This window comes from Anabrus simplex, chromosome 6, assembly GCF_040414725.1.
Source record: "Anabrus simplex isolate iqAnaSimp1 chromosome 6, ASM4041472v1, whole genome shotgun sequence".
NCBI lineage: Eukaryota > Metazoa > Arthropoda > Insecta > Orthoptera > Tettigoniidae > Anabrus > Anabrus simplex.
In genome coordinates this window covers 201139848-201164151 of record NC_090270.1, presented here as the reverse complement: position 1 = coordinate 201164151, position 24304 = coordinate 201139848, and the positions used below count along the sequence as shown (strand labels likewise).

The following is a 24304-nucleotide window of genomic DNA, read 5'->3' as shown; positions in this document are numbered from 1 at the left end:
TGGCCAGTAAATTATCACGAAGAATGTTCACACATGCTATGGCAGTCATAATGTTCTCAATAATAAACCAGTTCCCCTACCCTAGTGTACCTCATGCATCCTCACACCATGGCATGGCCTCTGCCATTCTTGACAATTGGTACAATGTTCTTAGGGTAAAATTCTTGAGTTGGTTTGTGCCACACGCACCTTCCGCTGTCAGATCCAAAAAGCTTGAACTTGCTCTCATCCAAGAATATAACCTCCTTCCAGTATTCCATGGGTTTGTTGAGATATGCGCGAGCGAACTCCAGTCTTTTCACCATATTGCGCTGGTGAATGAATAATTCTTTTCTTGTCATTCTGCCTTTTAAGCGAGCTTCATGAATGTATTTCCTTATGGTTTGAGGTGTTACTTCCTTGCCTGTTGCTGTTTGCAACGTCTTCAGCAAGCATTCGGGCACTCACGCCCGAGTTCTTGCGCGTTTGTTGTACTACATATCGCGACTCTCGGTCCGTTAGAGCTCTAGGATGTCCAGACTTTCGCATATTCGCCATAGATCTTGCTCGTTTGTATTTGTTCACAACATACTGGACAGCAGCATGCGAGTTTTTTCAGTAATGTTTCGGTAACTGAAGTCCCTTTTACCATAAGGAACTATGTTTTCCTCCACAACAGTCTTCATCTCACTCGACTGACATCCCATTCCTGTTCACTATTAGTTCTAGACACTAATACTCACTCTTTTACTGGATACACGTTGAGTGATTTGTTTTCAGCTATCAGTCGGCGGCGTTTACGTACCAAACATGACTACGATCTAATTGTATGAAAAATTTTTTCGTGTGCCGTTAAATTACGTCAAACTATAGTGCATCTGTAGTGTTAGTATAAATCGCTACCGATAATTTCCGTTTGTGTACCGTTTGAATCCATACATGTATGAATACTTATTTTACCCACTGTATGTTCCAGTACAGCTCTCAACCAAACTCGGTACGGATATGAATTCTTTCTTTCTTAATCTGCTTACCCTCCAGGGTTGGTTTTTCCCACCTGTATCGCCTCGAGGGCAGTATCCTGGAGCGTGAGACATTGAGTCGGGGTATGAAACTAGGGAGGATGACCAGTACCTCGCCCAGGCGGCCTCACCTGCTATGCTGAACAGGGGCCTTGGTGGGGGATGGGAAGATTGGAAGGGATATACAAGGAAGAGGGAAGGAAGCGGCCGTGGCCTTAAATTAGGTACCATGCCGGCATTTGCCTGGAGGAGAAGTGGGAAACCACTGAAAACCACTTCCAGGATGGCTGAGGTGGGAATCGAACCCAGCTCTACTCAGTTGACCTCTCGAGGCTGAGTGGACCCCGTTCCACTTTTCAAATTTCGTGGCAGAGCCGGGAATCGAACCCGGCAGCTAATCACACTAACCACTACACCACAGAGGCGGACACTGATATGAATTACTATCTCGAAAAAATACTGTAGGGTTAAGAGACCCCTAGGAGAGAGGATGACATAAAATAATCCAAAACGGACGATATTAGTGTCGAATCCATAGTTTTTGGGGCCAATGAGATTAATAGTGATACTCCGGATGTCATTTAAATCCAAGTTCAGTCCAAATTGATCCACATTATCGATGATTACACAGTTTTCGGGGTGTCCCAGCTTACTGGTAACAGTCACAGTTGGAATCGTGTACATCATACCTATAATGTGACGCGTAAACAAATTAAGTTATAATTTATTTTGATTATTTATTTGAAAGGATCAACTACTTCCCAGACAATTAGGCTGCCACAAGGAAATATTTTAATGTGAAACTAAATAATCTCAAACTAAAATGTAAAATTATACACATCACAATATGTCTAAATCTACAAAAATTTCTTAAACTATCATTCAACATCACAATTAAGAAACAAAAAGAATCACTTCAAACGGGCAATACAAATCTTAAAAGTAAACGGTGTGAAAGATAAAATGACCAAAATGACAGATTGTGGATGTACTGTATGTGTATACAGTATCTTCCAGAATACCTTTCAACCAAACTTCGTACAAATACAAATCACTATCTCGAAAAGATACTGGAGGGATAAGACACCTCTAGCAATCCTAGGGGAGGGAATGCGATACAAGAATAAACGAAAACGGCCAATATTAGCGTCCATTGTTTCCGCGGTCACTGAGATGTATTGTGACACTCTGGATGACGTTTAAGTACCAGTTCAGCTGCATAAGCGTGGTAATAATAATAATAATAATAATAATAATAATAATAATAAATGTCGTGCGGCCTCCGAAGCGGCATGGTGCAGGTCTTTGGAGTTGACGCCGTCTAGGCGACTTGCGGGTCTATGAGGATGGAGCCCTGCCTATGGTGATTTATAATTATGACGACGGCTCACACACCCAGCCCCTGAATCATCGGAATTAAGCAATGGAAGTTAAAATCTCCGTCCCCACCGGGAATCAAACCCAGGACCCCCTGGACCAAAGGCCAGCACGCTAACCATTTAGCTATGGAGCCGGACATAAGCATGGTGAGAAGTGATGATTAAGAAAATGTCCGAACTGACCAAGATCAGTTTAATTAATGAGAAGGAAAATGTTGTATTCGATAAATAGAACTTGAAATTAAAAATATAACAATAAATGTTAACTCTAAAATAGTTCGTAATATATCAAACAACGCACCAATAAAGAAATCTACAAAACTTCGCTTCACATATTATAATAAACAGGTACTAACGTACCTAAAAGTAAACAAGCAATAAAGCGCCCGGTAATATAGCTAGTACGTACTAAATACAATAAACATTCCTAGCCCTCAGACCAAATGTACAGTTCCTGAACAGCCCGGGAATTGAACCAGGAGCCTTCAAGCAAGGAGGAGGCATGCTACCCCTACAACACGAGACTAGCGCGGATGTTATATACATCAATCGATAGTATTCCGATAGCAAAATTGTTTAAATAATATTATTATTTGTTTTTACGTCCTATTAACTACTTCTTACGGTTTTCGGAGACGCTGAAGTGCCGGAATTTTGTCTCGCATTAGTTATTTTACGTGCCAGTGAATCTACCGACACGAGGCAGACGTATTTGAGCACTTTGAAATACCACCGTACTGGGCCAGGATCGAACCTAACGGTACGAACATACCGAAGATGCATCGCAGCTCGCGGTCGCGGTTTACATCGCGGTCGATGCCTCGATGTCACCTCCTGGTAACACAAACACACAGTTTGTCAAAGATGCTCGCTTCCATTCACAATCGCGATTTACCAGGAGGTCTAGCGCGATGACAAAGTTTGTGTTCTCATCGCTGTAGAACGGGAGGCATCGATGTAGCTTGTTCCTGATTGGATTATCAGGATTGAGATCACGTGATATATCCCACCCGTTCTACTGTGCCGTTGATCCGGGTGTTCACAGAGCTCGCGTGTGTATTCGTGTGGTAGTTATTGTACTTCACAGTATCAATTTATGATTCCACATTGTTGTATATGCATTGCAACGTCTCAAGGGACATTCTCATGTATGAATGGAATCTGTCCGGGTTGTGTTTCAGTTCTTCAAATAAGTTGTGATATTCCCCCAGCGCCGGCCTTCTTTTATTTATAGGATGATTATTCTACTGGCGGGTTTACTGATTTGAAAGTAGCCACCATCATGTGCTTATCACAATGAATCACTATCTCCACTGTCACTTGAATATGTACTCTATACTTGTAAAAGCTCAGTAGTAGAGGATAAATTATCTTTAACTTGAACGCGGAGATCTAAACATAACGTCCACTCACTGAAAAACACATCTCAGAACACTGGAAGGTAAACCTCCCCGGTATGTTCACCCTCCGTCGACCGCGACTACGTCGCGGTTGCGGTTTACGTCGCGGTCGATGGAGGGTGAACATACCGGGGAGGTTTACCTTCCAGTGTTCTGAGATGTGTTTACAGTGAGTGGACGTTATGTTTAGATCTCCGCGTTCCAGTTAAAGATAATTTATCCTCTATTGCTGAGTTTTTATAGGTATAGAGTACGGTATGTATTCAAGTGAGAGTGGAGACTGATTCATTGTGCATAAGCACACGATGGTGGCTACTTTCAAATCAGTCAGCCCGCCAGTGGAATGCTCATCCTATAAATCAAAGAAGGCAGGCGCTGGGGGAATATCACAACCTATTTGAAGAACTGAAACACAACCCGGACAGATTCCATTCATACATGAGAATGTCCCTTGAGACGTTCCAATACATATACAACAATGTGGAATCAAAAACTGATACTGTGAAGTACAATAACTACCACACGAATACACACGCGGGCTCTGTGAACACCAGGATCAAGGGCACAGTAGAACGGGGGATGTATCACGTGATCTCAATCCGGACAAGCCAGTCAGGAGCAAGCTACATCGATGCCTCCCGTTCTACAGCGATGAGAACACAAACTTTCTTGTCATCGCGCTAGACCTCCTGGTAAATCGCGATGCTGAATGGAAGCGAGCATCTTTGACATGAACTGTTCCATTTAAAACTGTGTGTTTGTGTTACTAAGAGGTGACATCGAGGCATCGACCACGATGTAAACCGCGACCGTGAGCTGCGATGCATCTTCGGTATGTTCGTACCATAAGAAGTTGGGCTCACAAGGCCAGCGGTGTACCGTCCGAGCTACTTAGCCCGTCCAAAATGGTTTCATCACGCGCTTTCAATTGGACTAAGGAGCGGGCCATGAAATTAAGATTTGTTTCGGTGAGTCCGAGCTACTTAGCCCGTCCAAAATGGTTTCAGCACGCGCTTTCAACTGGACTAAGGAGCGGACCATGAAATTAAGATTTGTTTCGGCGATTCAGAAGTAGGTAGAAGGATGACAATAAACTTTCCATAATTTGACATTCAATGAAATTAAGGAATAATAACTGAAATAGAACTGCATTAAACACAGAATGACATGTATCGTCCAATCAAGAGTCTGACAACTGTGTGCTAGCTCAGGTATGACGGGAAGACATGCAACAGGAACTGCAAAGTAAACAGTGTATTCCGTCAACACACTAGTACATTTACCACTTACAACAATTTAATTTGTATTTATTTTCCGGCACAATAACTAATTTCCATTCTTAAATGCATCTTTATTTAATATTAGTGATCTGCATATTTTGTTGTGTGCTCTGAGAATGCCTACTTGATTGAATGAAACATGCCATTCTGTGTTTAATAACGTTTTTTTCGGCTGTTCTTAAATTTTGTTTATATAATTAATTATGGTCGCTGGGAAGCATCAAAACATACCTGCCTCGTAGAGTTCTTTGTGTAGTTGTAGGTGATAAGGGTGAAAGAAACTGTCATGCAAGATACGTAGGCCCTACTACAGAGAGGTTTATCAGATTTAAAGATGACAAATAAGGAAAACAATTTCTTTGTTATGTAGCGCTAAAATAAAATACCACAGCCATTTACTGAATGAGAGAAGAGACCAGGGATGCATTAACTAATAAATAAAATCGGTAATAATATACCAGCGTGTCGCCATAACAACTTGGGAGAATTATAACACTGTACAATATTCAATAGTAAGCACAGGTCAATGTTCTGTGATATAATATATTTCATGTCAGTGTGTCCAAACTCGGGGAAGTAACCCCTGTGGGTGGGCGTGGTAAAATAACACCAACGGTATCCCCTGCCTGTCGTACTTGGGAGCGTAGGTTGGTGACCACGAGGCCCTGAGCTGAGTCTGGCATTGCTTCCACTTACTTGTGCCAGGCTCCTCACTTTCATCTATCCTATCCGACCTTCTTGGTCAACTCTTGTTCTATTCCGATCCCGATGGTACTAGGTTGCGAGGCCTAGGGTGTCGTTCTTGTTCATGTCCTTCGTGGCCCATGTCTTCCTTTGGCCAATACCTTCATTTTTCGAAGTGTCGGATCCCTTCCATTTTTCTCTCTGATTAGTGTTATATAGAAGATGATTGCCTAGTTGTACTTCCTCTTAAAACAATCACCACCACCACCACCACCACCACCACCACCCTGGAGGAAGTATGTAATACCTACAATGAATAGTTAAATTATGTTCCTAATCTTCACTCTGTTATCTCAAGATACCAAAGGCTAACCTAATGGGCGATATAATGCAAAAGTTTCGCATCAATATGTGCACTTGTATGTGTTTGAGGAAATTTCATGTCCGTTTTGCCAAATTCGGGAAAGTAACCCCTTGTGGGTAGGCGTGGTAGAATAACACCCACGGTATCCCCTGCCTGTCGTACTTGGGAGAGTAGGTTGGCGACCACGAGGCCCTGAGCTGACTCATGTCTTCATCCCGAGGTGGTGCAGCTCCTTTCAGGCACGGGCCCCATTGCAGGTGAGCTGCATGTACCATTTCAACCACATACCAGCCCTCTTGCCATTCTAAAATTTCTGGCGCTACCGAAAATCGAACCTGGCCCCCGAGGACGCAACTAATAACACTAACCGTTACGCTACAAAGGCGATATAATGAAAGAAAAATAAGAATAATGTAGGCCTAATTGTGTGACAAACATACGAAACTAATGGCATTTCGAAACAAACATGTTACGGTCTTACACACGCGTATTTCACGTTATGGTCATTATTTACTTAGCTGTTATGATAGTACTTAATGATTGGAGTATTTATTCCGACTGCTCGGCAACAGGTCCTATATCGCAGTTACGGATCGTGACGTCACCGTGGAGAGTCGAGTACTTCGCACGGGTTACTCGGAGATGCTCGGAACCGCCACACAGTGAGTAATTTCAGGAATCTAGCCGGCCAAAAATCGTATCTCGGAAGCTAATGGACCGATTTACATAAAACTTAGTATGTAACTTCTATTATTGGAGATAATTAAGTGTGTGGTCAATCAAGTACAAAGAACAAATTACTACGCCAGGAATAGAATTAGTAACCTTTCTTTCTTTCTTTCTTTCTTTCTTTCTTTCTTTCTTTCTTTCTTTCTTAATCTGTTTAGCCTCCAGGGTTGGTTTTTCCCTCGAAATCAGCGAGGCATCCCACCTCTACCGCATCAAGGGCAGTGTCCTGGAGCTTCAGACTCTGGGTCGGGGGATACAACTGGGGAGGATGACCAGTACCTCTCCCAGGCGTACTCACCTGCTATGCTGAACAGAGGCCTTGCGGGGGGGATGGGAAGATTGGAAGGGATAGACAAGGAAGAGGGAAGGAAACATTAGTAATCTTTGTGATTTCTATCATTTTTCGTTATAGCTTTAAGAAATTAAATAATGTTAATAGTGGGACATGCTGTTAAGAATGTTTAAAAAGAGATACATAAATACATGTAATTGCCAAACAATTTATTCATTAGATACAGTTACATCAGAATCGCTATCGTCACTGTCATTATCTCCTTCGGTAGATCCAGATACAGGAGGCTCAGACAGTAAGTTGAGCACTTCTCGTGAAAGCGGAATCAATTTCCTCCTCCTTGATTTCCCTAAGCTGGTAATATAAGGGTCCGGTGATATAAGCAGCGTATGGAAAAGCTCAGTATTTGTGTCTTTCTGGAAGGTTTCCTGTTATCTTTATTCCTGGTCTTCTGGGCTTCCTCGTAGAGTTGTCCAATAGGTATAATATAGTGCCTAATGACCTCCTCTCCATGAACCAGGAGTTTGTGCAAAGTTACAGGCATGTAGTACGGTTTGTATTTTCCTTAGCGTACATGCCAAATGTCACTTTATCAATGGCATACCTACACGAAAGAGTTTCTACGATGGCACGTAGATGGTTTATTAAATTTATATCTACTCCAGTAATATCTTCAGAAGTGGAAGCCTCTTCGGATATCAACCAATAGACGCGTTTCCTCCCTGAACTTCTGTAGTGAAGTCATCTACAGTATTTATTTATGGCGTGTGCATTTTAGGCTTTAAATCAGTGCGTAAATGTATTGTGTTGAGTGAGAGTTGTGCGATAATCCTACGTTTGTGATTTATTTCTTTGACATAAATACTGTGATCTTTTTTAGTCATCTGCAGTATTTATTTATTGCGTCTGTTTTCTAGCTTTTATTGTCTGGATAAATTTATTTAATGCAATGAAATACATCCCCCCCCCGCCCCTTGAGCCCATAAAATTATTTGTCTATTTTCTCTTGCAATTTGCCTTATATTTCAGTGCTGAGGTTTCTTATGTGCCGTAGTTTACCTCTGATTCTGTACAAACCAAAAGTGGCCCCTGTAAACCCCACGCCCCTTTTAGTTCATAAAAGTAATTTGTAGCTTAGTTTCTTCAGCCTTTTGTGTTGAACTTACATACTGAATTTCACAAATTTATGTGCCGCCGTTTTCCCGTCATGGCGTTGAGCGGAGCCGTTCGATATGGCAACCCTGTTGTCATAAGAACAATACTGTTTTCTTAACATGGAATGAGCTATAGTACTGGCAGGCTCATCCTGACATTGTTGTGATGCACGTCCTTCTGCAAGGCTCGAACCAACTTTTATTGTACTTCAGCAATTTGTCCCTTTTTCTACTATATTTTGTCCAGCGTGATCGAATTTTAACATACAAACTACTGACAGATTTCCTTACTGACTTTTATATATCCTCAGAACAATCCTCAAAGCCTAAATGTTCAATTACAACATTCGCAATATCATCGTTCCGCTTATATTCCCTGCTGTTCCTCAACAGCTCAAAAACCGACCTCCGGGTTACAGAGTACATGGCTTCTGAAAATAATTAATTACTCTCATGGTCGCGCCTGGTCGCAGCAAAAAGTCACAGTTTTCTATTCATTGAAGTATAGATAACTCATCCAAAGGACTTTCATTGCGGAAATCAAAGGCAATCCTTTTGAAAGTCAGCTCAAATTTGTATAATTATATAGCGCTTGGACACCGTGTACCTGAATTTTAAGTGCACATTGCGGACAACAATATAGTAATTTTCAGAAAATGCTACATACTATATAAAATACATACCTTCATTTAATATAATCACATTGCAAGCTAAAGAAATGTTTAGTTCTGACGTCTTTACTGAGCCCTCACATAATAATAACTGCGCGCTCGCCTCGCCAGAATATGATGCCATAACGGAGGAGAGCCACTTTAGGCCGGTGAGATTAGGTAATTAGACTGCGCGACTTTTCAATACTTAATTACTGTACCCAAGAGTCTTATAAACACGACTCACAGAAAATGCGAACCAAACACAAGGGTTGAAAATATTATTTTTGGCCGGCTGGATGCTAGAAATTACACACTGTGCGCCAGGCTCCATTCTCGCGAGTCCAAGCGTCACTCGCGCACATCACTACCTATTGGTCGAAGGTGGCACGAACGGGTGTGTGTTTGATAGCCGAAGTTCTGACTGGAAAACAACACAACTTTCGACTGAAGATTCGAATCGTCAGCTAACGGTGCGAGGGACAGTACCTATGCTGTTAAGCCAATTGAGCCACGGAAACACATTTCAAACACGTACAAATCATACTTAATATGCGTTCACTTTCGTTTCACTAAGTCGAACACTTAATAGATGGGTTCGGTGGATGCAGAGTGGGTCTCGGCCCACAAATGGCCACGACTGGTCGTTGGTCCAACAGCTCTGCACTCCGACCAGCCAACCGAGCAGAGGAGGGGTGGCCACGGCTCTACATTCGGGAGACAGGACAGGGTTGGACCTCACGGCTGGCCCCAACCGTCGGCTGTCCTAAGGATGGTTTTCAGCGCTTTTCCATTCTCCTGCACTAAGGCGAATGCTGGGACAGTTCCTAGCATAGGCCACGACCGCCAACCCCTCACCTTCTCCTTCACCGTATCACATCTCTCGGGAGACGGTGTTACCGTAGAAGAGGCGGTTGTGTCTTGATTGCGAACAAGGTAAAAACCGTCCAGATTCCGAACAACTAAATATACCCTCTCCAGATTGCGAACAAGAGATTAGTGTTGACGTGAGATACATAAAACATATACAATTTTCAAAACAATCTCATATGTAAGTTTTCTTCTACTAGTATTAACATTAACTGGTACATTGGGATGTTTTAGATAACCTAACCATATTTTAAAAAAAAATTAATGAAAATGTTTAATAATTAGTTTGAGGTAATCTTACCGTTTAGAAGATTATCTTTTTTATCGTATAACATAACTAGGGGGGGGGGGGGGTAGTTGTTTATGGTGGGTCAGTGAGACTTGTATTCTTAATAGGTTATTATTATTTCTTTTTTTTTTTTTTTGCTAGTGGATTTACGTCGGACCGACACAGATAGGTCTTATGGCGACGATGGGATAGGTAAGGCCCAGGAGTTGGAAGGAAGCGGCCGTGGCCTTAATTAAGGTACAGCCCCAGTATTTGCCTGATGTGAAAGTGGAAAACCACGGAAAACCAACTTCAGGGCTGCCGACAGTGGGATTCGAACCCACTATCTCCAGGATGCAAGCTAACAGATGCGCCCCTAACTGCACGGCCAACTCGCTCGGTATTATGCCAAAGAAAGAAGTGAGTGGTTAAATCGACAAGGCATTGGAATATTGATTATTGCCTGCTGTCATTTCTTGATGGATACAGTACTTTTGCATCCATCTCTTGGCACAGGCCGGAGTAAAGTGTAGTTTCCACTCAAGTCCCAGTCAACATCCATGGCTGTGACAATATGGAAGCTGCTGGGGTATGGGTAGTGCTGAGTAATGACATTCGGAGCATGACTAGTGCATCTGGGTGTTATGAAAGGTGCTACTCATAGGGTCAGTCGTGCTGCAATAGTACTTTCTGACCCAGTGAGGAAAGCAATGGCAAACCACCTCACTCCTCATCTCGCCTAGTACGCCTCATTTTGGTGCTGCCATTGGTTTTTGGGGTTTCCTTATAACCGCATAACCTTTGGTGGTACTATTTGAGGATCCAACCAGCCTCTGGGCTGATGATCTAACAGACAGACATTATTTTCAAAATAATACATAAGAAGTGAAATAGTCATTTATTTGGAAACAAGTAGTTTTTTTCTTACATGCTTTTAACTTATTTTGTGTATTACTCAGTATTCCAATTGTGTGTACCAGAACTTGGTGTACCAACTGAGAGTTAATTTTTCTGGCCGCTTTCTTTATTGCCAGAGCTGATTTGTGAATAGTTCAAATATCCCTGGTAATAATTAAAGCGGCTTTCTAAAGAACTTCAGAAGACTGTAGGTACCTCTAGTGTTTAATACTGCTGCCACAATCCACCTGGATAAGCAGCGTGACATATATAAAATGATATATTCTTGCTCATTAGATTCACGCTTAAGCGCCTCTACGTTATGCCTGGCCGCAATCTCGACTCATTAATGTGTATCAAATCCAAATCATCCCCTTCAGGTACTCCTTCGCAATCTGGACTGTTCGCAATCAGGACGACACCGAATAGGCCCCCTTCAGGGAAGGAATGAAAACGTAGTAGTATATGGTTGAAGGGTGGTCGAAAAGTTAAAATTCCAAAGGGAAGAAAACTCTCAATGTACTGTATATTGACACACATCTCTTGCATTTAAGCATTTTTCATGCCAACCAACTGCGCCGTAATTCGCAATTATCAAAGGAGGCGAGCGCTTAAGCGCAGCCGGTTCCTTAAAATGTAAAAATTCCATGTTCTCTTAAGTTACAATATTCCGATGCTTTCTCAACCTTCTGTAATCCGTTGGTTACACTCCTGAAACACAAACAGGAACACAACATCTGGAGGACGAGTACGGAGACACTATAAATTATACACAGAGTTAGGAAATACTGGTAATTGAGTAAAAGTAATCCAATCACTTGTAACGAAAACAATTTTAATAATTGTTAATACCGGGCGATTTGGCCGTGTGGTTAGAGGCGCGCAGCTATAAACTTGCATCAGGGAGATAGTGGGTTCGAACCCCACTGTTAGCAGTCCTGAAGATGGTTTTCCGTGGTTTCAAATTTTCACGCCAGGCAAATGCTGGAGCTGTCACTTAATTAAGGCCATGGTCGCCTCCTTCCCACACCTAGCCCTTTACTATCCGATCATTGCCATTAGACCTCTCTGTATCGGTGCGACGTAAAGCAAATTCTAAAAAAACTGACCTGGCTGGGAATCGAACCCGGTGCCTCCGAGTAAGAGGCAGACACCCTACCCCTATACCGCGGGGCCGGCAATCCACGCTAAGGGCAACACAAAATTAAGAGGACTGATGAGTGAGTTTTGAAAAAACTACTGGTCGGATCATTTTGAAATTTTAACCACAGGTTGATATGCCTATAGTTAGGACACATTCTGAATTTTAACTTGATTGCTCAAATAGCTTTTGAAATAGTAAAAAAATATTATAAAAACATTGGGTCATAAAAATGTTCCTTGCGATGGAGTTTTCACTTTTTCATTCATACTTGGTGAACATATCCTAAACAGACGCATAATTAGAAATTGCTTTTGAATTTGATGTGCCTTTAATATGAGGATCAGGAGAGAGAATCAAAATGATTACATTTATGTTTTGCCCAAAAATCAGATATTATTTATATTTGAAAGCACAAATAATGCAGTTATTTTTCACCGACATAAAAATTAAGAGCTAATTATAATTTTCATACATATTTAAATATCCAAACCAACTTTGAACTAAATAACTTGAAAACTGCAATACAGGGAGCTTTTTTTAAAATCATAATACCTGTAACAAAAATCACTTCATGAGAAAACAGCAAATAAAGTTGGGTGGTTAGTTATTTACATCAGAACTGCCCTGCACCATATCTACAGCCCTCAGATCTCTTCAGCCTTTCTTCTAAGGACACATTTTGCAGTTTTCTCCTTTTCCTTGCAGTTTTCTCTCCTGGGGTGCTCCTTTTTTTCTGCCCTGACGAAGACGGCTTTGGTCACGTTGCGCACTGATCTTCAGTGAAGAAATTGTCATGGGTTCTTGCCTAATGTCATGCATCACCTCTAATGTTTTCACACAACCCATGTTAAATTCACTCTCTGCTTTTGTAACTGCTAATTCCAGCTTCTTTGAAACGAAGACCTCTTTAGGGCAGTTATGCCAAATAATGCTATGGAGACTCATTAGCATTTTGAATTTTCCCTCTCTTGCACCTCTCCAGCAAGGCAACTGTGGCCAATCTCTGGTAAATAGGCAGTATTTTCCCAACAATTTCAAACGACAACTTGATTTTCACACAACTAATAGCGTGAAGTATCAAACCAGGAATAATTAGGCACACTCCAAGCTATATTACCCTTGTCACAGATCAATATACACCAACAAATACTCCAAAAACAACCCACATGGAGCGAATGTCAACAAAGATTGGTAGGAAGTAACTATAGTATTTGAATAAGCAACTCATTTGTTTACAAGATTCTTCTATTTACTTCATTACTGATAAAGGTATATTGGACGGCATAAAGAAAATGAAACTCAGAAACTAAAGGAAATGATTTCAATATTTTATGACAGAGGTTATTTCATTCCCATATATAAAAGGTTATAACTTGACTATCATTGTGAAGTATGAGAATTTTCCGTTCCTAGATGTCAAAAGACACTTGCATGACCATTTCCGCAAATGAATTTTATGGTAACTTGTTAGCAATGACATGGGAAACAAAATCCGAAGTGTTTCAGTACATGAGACAGATAGGCGTGCCGTGCTTAGGTATTTAATAATGACGCGCAAACATCTTTAAATCACCACCAGGGCTTTAAAAATGGCGCTATGGGAAAAATTTCAACATTCCTTTTCTCAGAAAAGGTTTGAGCGCTAATTTTCGGCAAAATTCAAAATTCGGTATTTTGGCCGTATTTTCATGAAAACTCACTCATAAGTCCCCTTAAGTAAAATCTCTCTTTCTTTGTAAATTTTTGTGCCATTCCAGTTCCAAAGTCAATGATTTCCTTACGAATGTCTTCCTGTGAAGTAATTACAAATGTACCGATTACTTGTTGGAAAAGCTGAGTAACCTATTTATCAGATAACTGTACTTCAGCCCAGTTACTTTTTTCTTGTACTTTTCCTATCAATGTTTTGCACACTATTTCGTTTAACGTTAGACTTGAATAGCTAACTGCTTTTACAGACTCCGAGGTGCCGGAATTTTGTCCTGCAAGAGTTCCTTTAAATGCTGGTAAATCTACTGTCTGGAGACTCGTGTATTTGAGCACCTTCAAAAACCACCGGGATGAACCGGGATCGAATCCACCAACCAGGGCTCAGACGGCCAGCACTTTACCACTTTACCGTCTTTGCCATTCAGCGCCTGGCTCTGATCTCGTTATTCCTTGCTTTCCATTTACAAACTCTTAAATCGCGTTTGGGGAACCACACAGTAGACGAAAATGTTGCAACGTTGGGCTGGGAAGACTTGAGAGTAAGGAGACGAGATGCTCGATTAAGTGGTATTTATTTCCATTCCATTGTAAAGGGAACAAGGTAGTTATAAGGGTGGTGCTTGCATGTGGCCCGGTTTTCCGTCCATGTGAGCGTCCACATAGTAGACTTAGTTTATTTTTATTTTGTGTTTTTTCACATGGTTCATGACGTGGGTTACTGTAGTCACGTCCTAGTTCGTGAACCATGGGCAACAGCTGAGTGGCCTCGTAAGTGGTCCTGAGAGTCGGGATACCAGTTGCTATGGAATGGGAGTGGGCATCTCGGACATATTGTGAGTCATGTCCCTCCTCGTGTTCAGGCGGCTAGGACTATAAAATTCACCGGTGGTCCATAACCCGTTAGAGGAGAGATCCTCACTTGGACTATGTGCAAGTAGGGCAGCATCCTGCTTCATGAATTTACCGGGCTCAGAACACTTTAAGCAAGCCTCGGACCTATGGGAGTAATGACGTCCCACTCCCATTTGACAGGCGAGGGACTCCTTGGATACAACTTGGCGAACGAAATAGAATTCGATGGGGAGCTATCAATATTAATGGGGCTTATGGAAGAAAGAAGGTAGAACTGGCTGAGTCAGCAAAGATGCATCTGGATGTGCTAGGAGTAAGTGATATTCGGGTAAGGGGAGATAATGAGGAAGAGATAGGAGATTATAAGGTGTACTTGACGGGTGTTAGAAAGGGAAGGGCAGAGTCTGGGGTAGGGCTCTTTATCAGGAATACCATTGCACGCAACATAGTTTCCGTTAGGCACGTAAATGACCGAATGATGTGGGTAGATTTGTCAGTTGGATGAATTAGGACTAGAATTGTGTCCGTGTATTCACCATGTGAGGGTGCAGATGAGGATGAAGTTGACATGTTTTATGAAGCATTGAGTGACATCGTGGTCAGGGTCAACAGCAAGGATAGAATAGTGCTAATGGGCGATTTCAATGCGAGAGTTGGGAATAGAACTGAAGGATACGAAAGGGTGATTGGTAAATGTGGGGAAGATATGGAAGTTAATGGGAATGGGAAGAGTTTGCTGGACTTCTGTGCTAGTATGGGTTTAGCAGTTACGAATACATTCTCCAAGCATAAGGCTATTCACCGATACAAATGGGAGGCTAGGGGTACCAGAACCATAATAGACTATATCTTAACTGACTTCGAATTCAGGAAATCTGTTAGGAATGTACGAGTTTTCCGTGGATTTTTCGATGATACAGACCATTATCTGATTTGTAGTGAACTAAGTATCTCTAGGCCTAGGGTAGAGAAAGTGAAATCTGTCTGCAAACGAATAAGGGTAGAAAATCTCCAGGACGAGGAAATTAGACAGACGTACGTACATGGATATGATTAGTGAGAAGTTTCGAACAGTAGATATAGAAAGTAAGCAGGTTCTTTTTTTTTAATTTTTTTAAATTTTTTTTTTTGCTAGTGGCTTTACGTCGCACCGACACAGATAGGTCTTATGGCGACGATGGGATGGGAAAGGCCTAGGAGTTGGAAGGAAGCGGCCGTGGCCTTAATTAAGGTACAGCCCCAGCATTTGCCTGGTGTGAAAATGGGAAACCACGGAAAATCATCCTCAGGGCTGCCGATAGTGGGATTCGAACCTACTATCTCCCGGATGCAAGCTCACAGCCGCGCGCCTCTACGCGCAAGGCCAACTAGCCCGGTGTAAGCAGGTTCAGGATATAGAAAGTGAATGGGTGGCATACAGGGATGCTGAAGTAGAAACAGCAAGGACATGCTTAGGAACAACTATGTCTAAAGATGGGTAAAGGCGAACATCTTGGTGGAATGATGAAGTGAGAGCAGCTTGTAAACGTAAAAGGAAGGCTTATTAGAAATGGCTCCAAACAAGGGCCGAGGCAGACAGGGATTTGTACGTAAATGAAAAAAAAAAAAAAAAAACAACAACCTGGAAAGGCTAGGTCAAGCAGCAGGGAAACCTTTCTGGACAGTAATAAAGAATCTTAGGAAGGAAGGGAAAAAGGAAATGAACAGTGTTTTGAATAATTCAGGTGAACTCATAATAGACCCCAGGGAATCACTGGAGAGGTGTCCGACTCGTTGACTGAATGGTCAGCGTACTGGCCTTCGGTTCAGATGGTCCCGGGTTCGATTCCCGGCCGGGTCGGGGATTTTAACCTTCATTGGTGTGTTTGTGATGACCCCAGCATCCCTGCAACTCACACACCACACATAACACTATCCTCCACCACAATAACACGCAGTTACCTACACATGGCAGATGTCGCCCACCCTCATCGGAGGGTCTGTCTTACAAGGGCTGCACTCGGCTAGAAATAACCACATGAAATTATAAATTATTATACTGGAGAGGTGGAGGGAATATTTTGAACACCTTCTCGATGTAAAAGGAAATCATCCTGGTGGTGTTGCGAACAGCCAAGCCATGGGGAGGAGGAAAATGATGTTGGCGAAATTACGCTTGAGGAAGTGGAAAGGGTGGTAAATAAACTCCATTGTCATAAAGCACCAGGAATAGATGAAATTAGACCTGAAATGATGAAGTATAGTGGGAAGGCAGGAATGAAATGGCTTCGTACAGTAGTAAGATTAGCATGGAGTGTTGGTAAGGTACCTTCAGATTGAACAAAATCAGTAATTGCACCTGTCTATAAGTAAGGAAACAGGAAGGATTGCAACAACTATCGTGGTATCTCATTGTTTAGTAAACCAGGCAAAGTATTCACTGGCGTCTTGGAAGGGAGGGTGCGATCAGTCGTTGAGAGGAAGTTGGATGAAAACCAGTGTGGTTTCAGACCACAGAGAGGCTGTCAGGATCAGATTTTCAGTATGCTCCAGGTAATTGAAAAATGCTACGAGAGGAATAGGCAGCTGCGTTTATGTTTCGTAGATCTAGAGAAAGCATATGACAGGATACCGAGAGAAAAGATGTTCGCTATACTGGGTGACTATGGAATTAAAGGTAGATTATTAAAATCAATCAAAGGCATTTATGTTGACAATTGGGCTTCAGTGCGAATTGATGGTAGAAAGAGTTCTTGGTTCAGGGTACTTACAGGGGTTAGACAAGGCTGTAATCTTTCACCTTTGCTGTTCGTAGTTTATATGGATCATCTGCTGAAAGGTATAAAATGGCAGGGAGGGATTCAGTTAGGTGGAAATGTAGTAAGCAGTTTGGCCTATGCTGACGACTTGGTCTTAATGGCAGATTGTGCCGAAAGCCTGCAGTCTAATATCTTGGAACTTTAAAATAGGTGCAATGAGTATGGTATGGAAATTAGCATCTCGTAGATTAAATTGATGTCAGTAGGTAAGAAATTCAACAGAACTGAATGTCAGATTGGTGATACAAAGTTAGAACAGGTCGATACTTTCAAGTATTTAGGTTGTGTGTTCTCCCAGGATGGCAATATCGTGAGATTGAATCAAGGTGTCGCAAAGCTAATGTAGTGAGCTCGCAGTTGCGATCAACAGTATTCTGTAAGAAGGAAGTCAGCTCCCAGATGAAACTATCTTTACATCGGTCTGTTTTCAGACCAACTTTGCTTTACGGGAGCGAAAGCTGTGTGGACTCAGGATATCTTATTCATAAGTAACAGACATGAAAGTAGCAAGAATGATTGCTGGTACAAACAGGTGGGAACAATGGCAGGAGAGTACTCGGAGTGAGGAGATAAAGGCTAATTTAGGAATGAATTCAATGGATGAAGCTGTACGCATAAACCGGCTTCGTTGGTGGGGTCATGTGAGGCGAATGGAGGAGGACAGGTTACGTAGGAGAATAATGGGCTCTGTTATGGAGGGTAAGAGAAGTAGAGGTAAACCAAGACGACGATGGTTTGACTCAGTTTCTAACGATTTAAGGATAAGAGTATAGAACTAAATGAGGCCACAGCACTAGTTGCAAATCGAGGATTGTGGCGACGTTTAGTAAATTCACAGAGGCTTGCAGACTGAACGCTGAAAGGCATAACAGTCTATAATGACAATGTATGTATGCATGTATGTATGTATGTATGTATGTATGTATTTTTTCATTGTAACGGGAACAAGGTAGTTATAAAGGTGGCTCTTGCATGTGGCCCGGTTTTCCGCCCATGCGAGAGTCCACATGGTTGATTTAGTTAATTTTTCTTTTTTATTGTACATTTTTTCTTTGTAACGGGAACATGTATTTGGGCCGAAAACCTGTAATGTTCTTCATCAATAAATACAAAAGATTGAGTGGTATGTTCCGAGCCGTGAGTGGAGAGATGGCGTGGAATGACACTGGTAGAGGAATACGCCTGAGCGGACATTTTAAAGGTAGGAAGGATCCACAATATGGAGATGGAATTCAAAGAGGTCAAATTGGGACAAATACTCATTTCTAGGACGAAGAGTTAGGAATTGGGGAGTGAGGAGGGTAAGAAAGACATGAAAATGCCATGAAAGGTTGCATTGAACACATCTTTCTCACTTCAGATCATTCAAATATGTCAGTTTTGCCAATTGTCAAATCAATCAATACTGATCTGCATTTAGGGCAGTCGCCCAGGTGGCAGATTCCCTATCTGTTGTTTTCCTAGCCTTTTCCTAAATGATTTCAAAGAAATTGGAAATTTATTGAACGTCTCCCTTGGTAAGTTATTCCCATCCCTAACTCCCCTTCCTATAAATGAATATTTGTCCCAGTTTGTCCTCTTGAATTCCAACTTTATCTTCATATTGTGATCATTCCTATTTTTATAAACGCCACTCAAACTTATTCGTCTACTAATGTCATTCCAAGCCATCTCTCCTCTGACAGCTCGGAAGATACCACTTAGTCGAGCAGCTCTTCTTCTTTCTCTCAATTCTTCATGACAATGTGGATCACTCATCAAGAACGAAATGGTGAATTCTATTTCAATCTAACTTCGTTTGACGAGGTATTCTTTATCGACAGTTAGTTGAACTTTTATGTTAGAACCATCGATTAATATTCACGTTCCAGCCGCCTTAGTTAGGCACTCTTCTCCTCAGCCTAAAGTTACAGGTTCGATTACTGGCGTAAGAGATCGAGGGTGACATTATCGAACGCAAACATCAGATCTCCAAAGTGTTAGAAGAACTTAGGCATTAAAAAGCAGTAGCGGCAATGAGGGGAGGGGGGTGAGAGCAGACAGTCGCCCCTTATCCATTTTGTGGAGAAAACATTACATTTTTATTCCATTTTAGCCGGCTGAAACTAGGAATGATTAAAAAAAAGCTATTTGTACAAGCCCTGTTGTCTAATAAGCTAATTCTTTCCTTTATTGTATTAACAAAATTATTAGCGGAAATACCCACGAACTGTCGTTTGTCGCGGCTAACGGATTTGTATAGCGCCACAACAAGTAGTGGAGATTTTTCATGTGTTGTGAGGGAGAGTAGCAGGACTATATATATATATTCTAAGCTCATGGTCACAGGTATGATTCAACCACTTGACGCGTGCAATCGTCAGTCTGGGAATAATCACGCCGCTACTGTTAAAAAGAGACGATAGAGAAAATCAATTTCCGGTTAGAGGTGTTTTCATTCATGGTTTGTAGTTCTCTTCCCCCTGGAACATCATTTTCTTTCCGGCAAAAAGTGTCTGAAGGTGTCGATGAAAATGAAAATCTACAGCCCCAGTCATTCGACCGGGTCAGGAATGGAATGTACGAAGCCCCCATCTAGCAGCGAGGATAAGAATTGTGCCGGCCGCTGAAGCCTGTCGCACTCCTCTGGGGCAATGATTAATGAATGGCATATGAAATTATATTTGTTGCTGGAATGAAATATGACCGGAGTACACGGAGAATAACCTGTCCCGCCTCCGCTTTGTCCAGCACAAATCTCACATGGAGCGACCGGGATCTGAACCACGGAATCCAGCGGTGAGAGGCCGGCGCGCTGCCGCCTGAGCCACGGAAGCTCCTCATCTTTCTTAATCCGTTTTCCCTCGGACTCAGCGAGGGATCCCACCTCTACCGACTCAAGGGCAATGTCCTGGAGCATGAGACTTTGGGTCGGGGGGATACAACTGGGAAGGAGGACAACACCCTCGCCCAGGCGGTCTCACCTGCTATGCTGAGCAAGGGCCTTGTGGGGCGGATGGGAATATTGGAGGGGATACACAAAAGAGGGAAGGAAGCAGCCGTGGCCTCCAGGTAGATACCATCCCGGCATTTGCCTAGAGGAGAAGTGGGAATCCACGGAAAGTCACTTCGAGGATGGCTGAGGTGGGAATCGAAACCCCCCCCCCCCCTCCAACAACTGAGTTGACCTCCCTGTGCTTAGTGGATTCCGTTTCAGCCCTCGTACCACTTTTCAAAATTCGTGGCAAAGCCGGGAATCGAACCAGGACCTCCAGGGATGGCAACTAATCACAGAGGTGGACAGGTGTCGATCTACTACTTATTTTATTATTCGAGAACGATTTATGAAGTATAGGCCCTAGGTTATTCGTCATCAATAACTACTAAAATAATAATAATGTTTAACATCCCTTCTAGAGATAGCGGTGTCGGAGCTTTTCCCCGCGGGAGCTTTGACGTGCTAAAATTTGAAAGGAACCGACTGTCTCATTTAAAAAGCATTGCTGTAAGTTAAATGTCAGGGACCTCATCTGGTACTGACACCCGCTATCTTGGGAATAGCCGAAAGCATCATAAACTCAAATTCAAAAAATACTTTAAAAATGAGCCCACGTGATGATTTCATCGCCTCGGCCAGTAGAAACATAATGGGTTAAGAGCGACAGACTAGTTACTTGCTAAGACCGAACTTACCGTAGTAGGCCTATATAATACTACTACTACTACTAATAATAATATTGGTTTGGTTTTACCTCCCACTGTCTTTTTAATGGGTTTTGGAGACGCTGAGGTGCCGGAATTTTGTCTCACAGGAGTTCTTTTACGTACCAGTAAATTTTCCGACACGAGGCTGATGAACACTGACTTAGCAAATGTCATGGGATAGTCACCTAATAGCGTGTGGGGCCTCCTCTGCCCCTGCGAACTGCAGTGAGACGCCGTGGAAGTGAGTCGACAAGTCCCTGGTAGTCCTTTGGACGCAGCTGACACCAAATCGTTTGCAGAGCGTCCGCCAATGCTGGTCTGTTCGTGGGTGCAGGATCCATGGCACGGAGCCTGCGTTCCAGGACATCCCAGATATGCTCGATAGGGTTCATATCGGGGCTCCTGGGTAGCCATGACAGTCGTTGGATCTCCGCTGCATGTTCCTGGAACCATTCCCGGGCGACCTGGGAGCGATGTGGCAGCGCGTTATCATCTAGAGACACCTTAGAACCGTCTGGGCCCTGGAAGGCCAAAAATGGGTGGAGATGGTCTCCGAACAGATCAACATACCGCGTACGATTCAAAGTCTCTTCCAGAACAACCAGGAAAATGCACCCCAGACCATAACAGAGACACCAGAGCCCTGGACCACACCTTCGAGGCAGGCGGGATCCAACGCTTCATGTGGTCTGCGCCACACACGGTGCCTCCCATCGGCATGGTGCAGTTGAAATCGTGATTCGTCCGACCATATCACGTTACGCCATTGTCCCAGTGTCCATCCCTGGTGACTGGCTACAAATGCGCGTCGTTGTGCCCGATGACGTTGGGTTAACAGTGGCACCCGTGTGCGGCGCCGGCTCCCATACCCCATAGAACCCATGTTCCTACGATTGTCCACTGGGAGACGTGTCTAGCACGGCCTGTGTTGAATTGAGCCATGATTTGTTGCACGGTTTCCCGTCTGTCACTATTGACAATCCGTCTCAGATGTCGCCGGTCACGGTCATCGAGGGTGGCTGGATGGCCGGTCGTTCGTCTGTTGTGGACGGTGACACCCGCATTCAACCATTGATGATACACCCTGGACACGATTGATCGTGTGAAGCCGAATTCCCGCACCACTTCCGAAATCGCACTTCCCATCCGTCGGGCACCGACCACCGTACCCCGTTCGAACGGTGTCAGCTCACGACGACGTTCCATGTTACACCTGTCACATGCACAGCCACTGCTCACAAGGTCTCCTATACCAACTGCCGCTGGCACAGGGGGCGTGTGGTGCGCAGACAACACACCTGCGTATCAGTGTTCCGCTATCCCATGACATTTGTTCAGTCAGTGTATTTGAGCTCGTTCAAATACTACCGGACTGAGCCAGGATCGAACCTGTCAAGTTGGGCTCACCTGTCTGAAGGCCAGCGCTCTACCGCCTAGGACCCTAGGTACTCAGCCTGGCAGTAGGCCTATCGATGATGAAAGTAAATTCGAATGTATGAGAAAAGTGCTGTAATGCTCTATCTGAACTGTAATGTCGCTTGTGAGTGCTATTTTATATTTGGATGGGCAGTTAAAAGATATATTCTTATTTTAAAACCCTCCAAAACGAAGGCTACTACAAAATACAAACATATTAATGTTTCACTGTCTTCGACACTTGCATGACTATGTTACAAAATCAGATTCATAGTCATTTGTAGAGGATGATCTTATTCACAAAGGTACGTGCTTCAGGCAAGTTGTAGCTTGTATATCACCATTCGGATAAATACCAAGCAGTAAGTGAACTGTGTATTGTCACGACTACGTTCACAAGAACGAAATTACAAAACAAAATTTCACTCGTAAATTTCCCCATCCCTAATGGGACTTGTATTAATGAATCCTTCGTCAATTACAAGGGGGCGTGTATTTTTCTTCTAATCATCTCCATGCGAAAATTCGTAAACAGAAATGCAAATCTTTGGGTTATGTCCAAAATGTTCCCTTCATGTAATCAATTAGCTTACATCTAGTGTCCTTTTCCACGTACCAAATATGATTTTAATTCAAAATTTATCCAAACGTTCAATTTTCTTCCAAGAACCGAGGGTAAATAAAGTTTTACTTACTTCAAATCACGTGGCAGAGTCTTGTAAACAATGTACAGCCACTTGTAACGTCCTCCAGTAGCTAAGGTGATAAAAATAAATAACAAAAGTAACTGAGGAATGAGTCGGCGCCCCAACAACAGTGAAACTGCCGCGCTGCCAGCCACTAGACCTGTCACAACTGCAGGATTTTCGGGCAACATCTCACTGTTGTACGACACTCGATAACACGGACAACCTCGCCCACTTGCGTATGTCACTGAACTGCTGCTAAACGAAAAAGAACCTACCCTAAATGGTTAAGTTCAGGTCGTTCACATATTCGCCAGCGAGAGCAGCACTATGCTGTGATATCAAATACAGTAGAGGTGATATCCATAACTCTTCGCACCATGAACATCAACATTACGGCAAATTAAACATGAAATAGACTTTATACGCAGTAGCATGTTGTCCAAAAATACATCCCGTAGTTAATAGTAGGGATATTTTAGTGCGGGTTTTAGTCATAATTATACTTTCAAAACCAGCATTTTAAAACAATTATCAAAGTGCTTGTACTTCTCCATGTTGCAATGTTGGCGACAATGTATGTCACTTCGTAGAGTATGTTTTGGTGGGAATTCAGTGATGTTTTTGATACGTATCTGGCGAGTGAAGAGAAGATGTGACATATGATGAAAATGTTGCAGTGTAATTCCAGTGTGAAGAAATACGGATGTTTTTGATATGGTTGTTTTCTTAGTGTTGATCGAGGTTTTATGGACATTCGGACACATATTACTTTCAACTTTGGAATATGATGCTGGACTTAAGGATGAATCGAGTAATAGACTCTTACAGTAAAACCAAAAAACGTGTTTCTCTTAAGGTTTGTGATTCATTATAAATTGTAAATCACATATTTATAAACTTATTTATACCTTAATTTTCTTATAATGCTTTTAATTGCAGGAAACATATTTATTCCTTTATTTTCTTGTAAAATTATGCTTTTAATTGCAGGAGTGGGACAGGCTTAAAGCAGGATTCTGTGGCTTACGTGATGAATCTGACGA

At 42.6% G+C, this 24304-nt stretch overlaps 1 protein-coding gene across 1 annotated transcript in view; it reads right to left on the bottom strand.

Moving 5' to 3' along the window:
- The window catches only part of LOC136876305 (long-chain fatty acid transport protein 1), a 299612-nt gene extending 276086 nt beyond the window's left edge, over nt 1-23526 (bottom strand). The window contains exon 1 of the mRNA XM_067150139.2: nt 23268-23526. Within this exon, the coding sequence (XP_067006240.2) occupies nt 23268-23449 (182 nt within the window). The 5' untranslated portion in view covers nt 23450-23526. The remainder of the gene's footprint in view (nt 1-23267) is intronic.
- Between the last annotated feature and the right edge of the window lie 778 nt (nt 23527-24304).